The sequence below is a fragment of the Populus euphratica genome, unplaced genomic scaffold (genome assembly GCF_000495115.2).
Source record: "Populus euphratica unplaced genomic scaffold, PopEup_1.0 scaffold504.1, whole genome shotgun sequence".
Taxonomy (NCBI): Eukaryota; Viridiplantae; Streptophyta; class Magnoliopsida; order Malpighiales; family Salicaceae; genus Populus; species Populus euphratica.
The window spans coordinates 97,177-103,363 of record NW_011500229.1 but is presented as its reverse complement, the minus strand read 5'-3'; the positions used below and the strand labels follow the sequence as shown (position 1 = coordinate 103,363).

The window sequence follows — 6,187 nt, the reverse complement described above, 5'->3', positions numbered from 1 at the left end:
AAGCAGGTTTAATAACTTCATTATGGTCGAGGATTATGAGGACATCTTTCCAAAAGATTATGCAAGATGTTCCCCATCTTGGATTACTTAATTTGAAAATTTACTTTTCCTGTAGCCGGAATGCGAATCATGCATTATTACTGATATTATTCGCTTTTCTGCAGCTTCATATCGGCTTTGGAATACAAAAGCCTTCTTATCTTCTACAGCTTGTTCCTTAAGCTCTCACCCCTTTTTAACCCTATGGTCGTTATTCAAACATCTGTGCTGCCCGCACGCCATCATTTTCAGAGAACTCTTGCTTTCTCAGGGAACAATAACAACATTAGTCAACAAATTTGCTGTCACAATTTTAAAAAATATAACTTAATTATCTGGATTTTAAATTTGTTTTTTATAAATTATTAATTTAAATTTTATAAATTTTAAAACTATTAAAGATTTATATTATTATAAATTTTAAAATTCATGAAATTAATTGAGATAAATCTAATTTAACTCAAATATTCATGTTAATAAAAAAAATATTGTTATCATGAACAAAGTCTAAGAGTTCAATATCTTAATTTTTAAAAATTTAATTTTTTTTATATATTGATATTAAAATAATTTTTTAAAAATAAAAAAATATTATCTTAATATATTTTTAAATAAAAAATATTTTAAATAATAACTATTATAGTAATCTTATGCTCCCCGAAATCCTCATTATAAATGCACCGTTTTAATTGATGAGTGGAAACAGAGAACCGGTCCTTTTGAGGCGTCCAAGAGATTGGCGCAAACAAGCAAAAAGTGAAAGGAGCAATAATTTATATCTCTCATGATAATGACTGATTCATTCATGCATTATGTTGAGTAATGGAAATTATGAACTGATTTTTTTATTAAATTTTGATTTTTTATTTCAGTTAATTTTTTTTAGTGTTTTTAATCCTTGTAATATACCAATATAAATAAATAAATAAATTATTTTAATATATTTTTAAATAAAAAACTTTAAAAATAATCTTATATATATGCTGATGCTTGTTATTTTCAATAAATTAAAAATATTTATCATGAAGATATACAATTAGATTTAATATAATTTTAAGGGGTGTAACTAGTTAAATTTTAAGTTTGATTTTTAGAAATGGAGTGACACGTACACAGATTTATATAGTTAAAATTTTAAAAATGAGTTAAAATATATGTAAATTGATACAGATATTTATAATAATAATAATAATAATAATAATAATAATAATTTAATTTTGTTGTGAATGAATACAGCCAATACATGCTAACGAATTAATTAAGATGCCTTCGCCGTACCTTCCCACCTGGTTGCCGGTGGTCCCCATTAACTTCCAACAGTCTCTCACCTCCCGGGGTTTGAAGCTACACCAGCTATCAATTAGTGGTTGAAACCTCCTCTCTAAATTCTTATGTCGCCCTAATTACAATAACTATCCTACATACCCTCATCACTACCGTCCATTACAGCCACAGAAAAAGTAAACGCTTGATATGCATGTCTCATTAAGCCACGTAGTCGGTTCCATGAATCTTATCTTCTGCGTACTCTACGTAACAGTTTCTTTTCACGTCCGTTAGCAGTATCTTTCGCATTAAAGTCTTGTCAATCTTCCCCTTTGACCCTTTCTCCACCAAGTATTTGAAAAAGTAATAGCTATGATTTTTTAAAATATTTTAATTTAAAAATATATTAAATATATTAATTTTAAATAAATTTTATGAAATTCTGATTGCACGGCTACCCCCACACGGCTCTAACACCAGCACCGATCCTAAAGTTTCCAAGACATTGCTTGTAAATACTTACCATTTCAATGCAACATGTCAATTTTTCCAATCCTTTTCTTTCATTTCTCTATTCCCATCTAACGTTTAACAGAAGTTAGGTTTATAAAACTTTCCAAATATTATTTATCTATCTATTAAATGACGTATCAATAATCATTTTGAGAATTAAATATTTAATAAAAAATATCCTTTTTAAAATTTATTTTTTTAATTAATATAAATATTTAGACTAATTTACGTGTATCTTGATAAATTTTCATTAAGTTATTTAAGATGCTTACATTAAGTTCATCTTAACAAGTCATTAAGAGGATGTTGAAACAATAGGTACCAAAATGAACTTTTACCCTTATTATTTCTTTACTCCTCTATAAATACCCTCACTTGACGCCCAAAATCTCTCGCGACTCCTTTTCAATTTCTCTCTACCACCACTTCTCTCTCTAAAAACCTGATATTTCCGCCTGCCATTTTTGTTCTTTGACTTTTTGATCTCCTGCCACCATGTCAACGATGGCAGAGATGGAGCCACTAACATCAGGAGCGAGCAATCGAATAATCCCAATCTTGAAAACCCTAAGAACTTCTCTCCTCTACATTCACGCACTTCTCTTTTCCGTCCTTCTCCTCCTTCTCCCTCGTCGTTACCGCCGCCGTTACACGGCGGACTCCTCAGCGGAGCAATCGCCTAGAAAGTCAGTGAAACGATGGAGATTGGAGGAGGAAGATACTATAAAAAGGAGAGCTCTTGCTGAGGGTATCGATATGACGACCGGTAACGAAGACTGCCGGTGGAGTACGTTCTTGTTCTTTGGTGTTAGACGAAATGCACTCTTCACCAGGTCTTGGTTTCCGGTAACCTTTACCGGGCAAAAGAAGTGAGTTTTTATTTTTCATTTTCTACTTTTTCGTTTTTTTATTGTTAAGAAATTTTTTGCTTTATTTTTTAGTTGACAGAGAAATGAGAATATTGGAATAAAAGACTTGAAAGATAGAGCGAAACTTGCATGCAATTTCGGGCTTGATTTTATAATTACGCTGTTTAAAAGTCACTGTTTATGTGGGATTAAATAAGGGATTCTAAAGTAACTAAAGAAGGTAGTTATTTATGTTTTCTATTGGAAATTGCTGTTGCTTAGTAATTGGGTTGGTTTTACAATGTTGGATTTTTGAGTTTCTGGTTGTTCTGGTTCAATCCAAGAAGCTGATGAGATAGAAATGGAATGGATTTGCTTGTTTGCAAAGTGAAAAGACAATCAAATGTTTTCTTTTTCTAAGTATAGCTATTGTTTTGTTGTGATTGATATTTGTTTCATATTTTTTAATATTATTGTATGCAAAAAGATGCTGTTTCTATATGAGAATGAGCATGTTGTGAACTTGGAAAAGTGAAATATTGTTGTATTTTCTGCTCATCAGGCGTTATGTTGAGTGAAAGGATAAAGGGGCTATGGTGCTGCTTCGCTCTGATTAATTGTGGTTTTTGTTCTACATATGACGCATCTTTAGCATGTATAACTTTACCTTCATTTTTTATTTTTTGGTTGCTTCTCCTCGGTGTTGATTCTGTACTGAGATATGAGGGTTGCTTCGTGATTTCAGGGGCATTTTGGTTATTATTCATGGCCTTAATGAGCACAGGTAATATTTGAGGACTTCTGTCATCTTTCGAACTTCTTTTGCGTCTCTAATCTATCCTATTAGTAAAAGATCTTTAGCATCTGAAGCTAATCTGTTTTTTCCCCCGGGTTTTCCAAATAAAAGATCTTTGACTTCTCTTCTGTTTGCCTTTCAATTTTCAGTGGACGATATGCTCAATTCGCAAAGCAACTAACCTCATGCAACTTTGGTGTCTATGCAATGGATTGGATAGGTAGCTAGATTTTATAAAGATGCTCATGTGTTTGGTGTGTTAACCTTTATAGTCAATAGGTTGTTATGAAGCTTCATCCCCAGTTTATTTATAGCATAGGTGTGATTACATTTGCTAAGATCCACTAGAAGGTTCTTTAAGTTGAAACAATGTCGTATCAGTGAATGTGATATTAGTTAGTCTTCACATATTAAAGAAAAGGGACAGATTTTGATAACTCCTTTATTTTGTTTGGAGCATTCCAGGAATGCCTGTTATGCTGATAAATTTTTTGATATCCCTTTCTCTTGGTCCATTACTGCCCCTTTATTCTCCATTTCAGAGGGTTTGTAGTCCAAGTCTCTAGCTTTGCAGTGTGGTAATATGTTTTTTTTTTTCCGTTGTGAAGGTCATGGTGGGAGTGATGGGTTGCATGGATATGTTCCTTCACTAGATCATGTTGTTGCAGATACTGTAAGTTCACTTGTCCATTTTTCTCTATCCTTTGCCAGGAAAACTGTTCTTTATCGCATCCATCCATGGTACTAGAATAAATCTTGAATAATCATTACTGTGTGTCATGACCTGCACTCTGTGTTAAATCATACAGTTCTCTTCCTAAGCATCTTAACAGTTATTTTGTCATTTGCTTGCTTCTTTTCCTGGCCTGGCAGTAAGTTGAACTTGATTCCATCACCAATTTTGTTTAGTTTGGAGGCATTTTCTTAATCATTCATAAAATACCTACAAAACTGATAGGATGAACTTTGCAACTTAATCATGTTTCAACAGGGAGCTTTCTTGGAAAAGATTAAGTCGGAGAACCCTGGAGTACCATGCTTCCTTTTTGGTCACTCAACTGGAGGTGCTGTGGTTTTAAAGGTAATACACTTTCAAAAGAAGAAGTATTCTTTTCTTTTCTTTTCTTTTTTTGAGTCTAGCAGTTTTATTATTAATGTGGAACTAATAAATTGCTTCACTGAGCAGGCGGCCTCATATCCTAACATTGAAGAAATGCTGGAGGGAATTATACTGACCTCACCAGCTTTGCGTGTCAAGCCTGCACATCCTATTGTTGGGGTAAAGTCTTTTCTGTCGCTTAAATCATGATGATTGGGACATTTGAGGGGAAGATTTTATTGACGATAACTATGATATGGTAGATTGTGTTTTCATGGTTAAGGAGCTAAGGTTCAATTCATTGAGTTTTGAATTTGGAATTTGCCAAAGCATGCCATTTTGAAACACTTCAATATTCCAATGCATTGTAGTTAAGCTTCTGTACTGATAACTGTGACATGTTGGATTGTGATGTTCAATTTAACTTTTTTTGTCCCCGTACAGAGGGACTGATGGAATTCTAACTTTTTAATATATGGAACCAAGACAAGTCACAATGCCCTTTAACAATTTTGTTAAGAGTCCATTTTACTTGAATCAGGCCTTTAGAACATCAAGATGCATTAGTTTTAATTTCTGGTTATAAAACGCTCACTTAATATTTTTCATGCAGGCTGTGGCTCCTTTTTTCTCTCTGGTTATCCCCAAGTTCCAATTTAAAGGAGCGAACAAAAGGGGCATTCCAGTTTCTAGGGATCCTGCAGCACTTCTGGCCAAGTATTCTGATCCATTGGTCTATACAGGACCCATAAGGGTCCGCACAGGGCATGAGATATTGCGTATATCCTCGTATTTGCTGCGCAATTTCAAATCTGTGACTGTTCCATTCTTTGTTCTCCATGGAACTGCTGACAAGGTAACTGATCCTCTAGCATCTCAGGATTTGTACAATGAGGCAGCCTCCAAGTTCAAAGATATAAAGCTTTATGATGGTTTCTTGCATGACCTTCTCTTTGAGCCTGAACGTGAAGAAGTTGGTCAGGATATAATCAGCTGGATGGAGAAGAAGATTAGGAGCTGATTCTGAACAAGTTTACAATCACTGGTAGATTTTCTTACAGGATGGTCAAGAGTTTGGCTAGTCATAAGCATAGCTATTTCAGTTGTCAAATTGTGTCACAGGTTTATTCTCATGAAACCGGAACTTGTATTTATGCAAAGATAAAGTTCATAATTAAAAGAAAAAAAAAAGAACTATAATCAATATCTTACATGGTTAAGTTGATAGATCAAAATTAGTAACATGTCTCTACGCATCATACTTGATGCCCTAATATAAAAAAATGGAAACAAGTAATATAAAATTAAAACGAAGTTGCTAGTCATTTAAAGAATTTGTAAGCTCAATTAAGAACTTGATATGGAAATCTTTCAACAACACTAAAGATAACAAGAATGTTGGGTTTTTATTATTAAAAATAATCTAACCTCAAAGATATTTACAAATAGTATTTATAATAAAAAGAATTATAAGTTTATTAGGATATCTCTAATGGTTGTGGATAAATTTAAATAAAATAGTAATAATAATAATAATCAAATAAACTCAAATTTTAATAAAAGCTTTAATAATAATTAAAAAAATAAATAAAACAATAGTCTAATTAATTTAAATAAAACTAGAAT

The 6,187-nt window shown here is 32.5% G+C and overlaps 1 protein-coding gene across 1 annotated transcript; it reads left to right on the top strand.

Moving 5' to 3' along the window:
• The first annotated feature begins 2,210 nt into the window (after nt 1–2,210).
• LOC105112415 (monoglyceride lipase-like) lies at nt 2,211–5,741 on the top strand. Its single transcript, XM_011008113.1, has 7 exons — nt 2,211–2,687; nt 3,412–3,450; nt 3,612–3,682; nt 4,071–4,135; nt 4,454–4,543; nt 4,649–4,741; nt 5,175–5,741. The coding sequence occupies exons 1-7, from the start codon at nt 2,314–2,316 to the stop codon at nt 5,580–5,582; spliced, it is 1,140 nt and encodes a 379-aa protein (XP_011006415.1). The 5' UTR covers nt 2,211–2,313; the 3' UTR covers nt 5,583–5,741.
• Nucleotides 5,742–6,187: the final 446 nt, after the last annotated feature.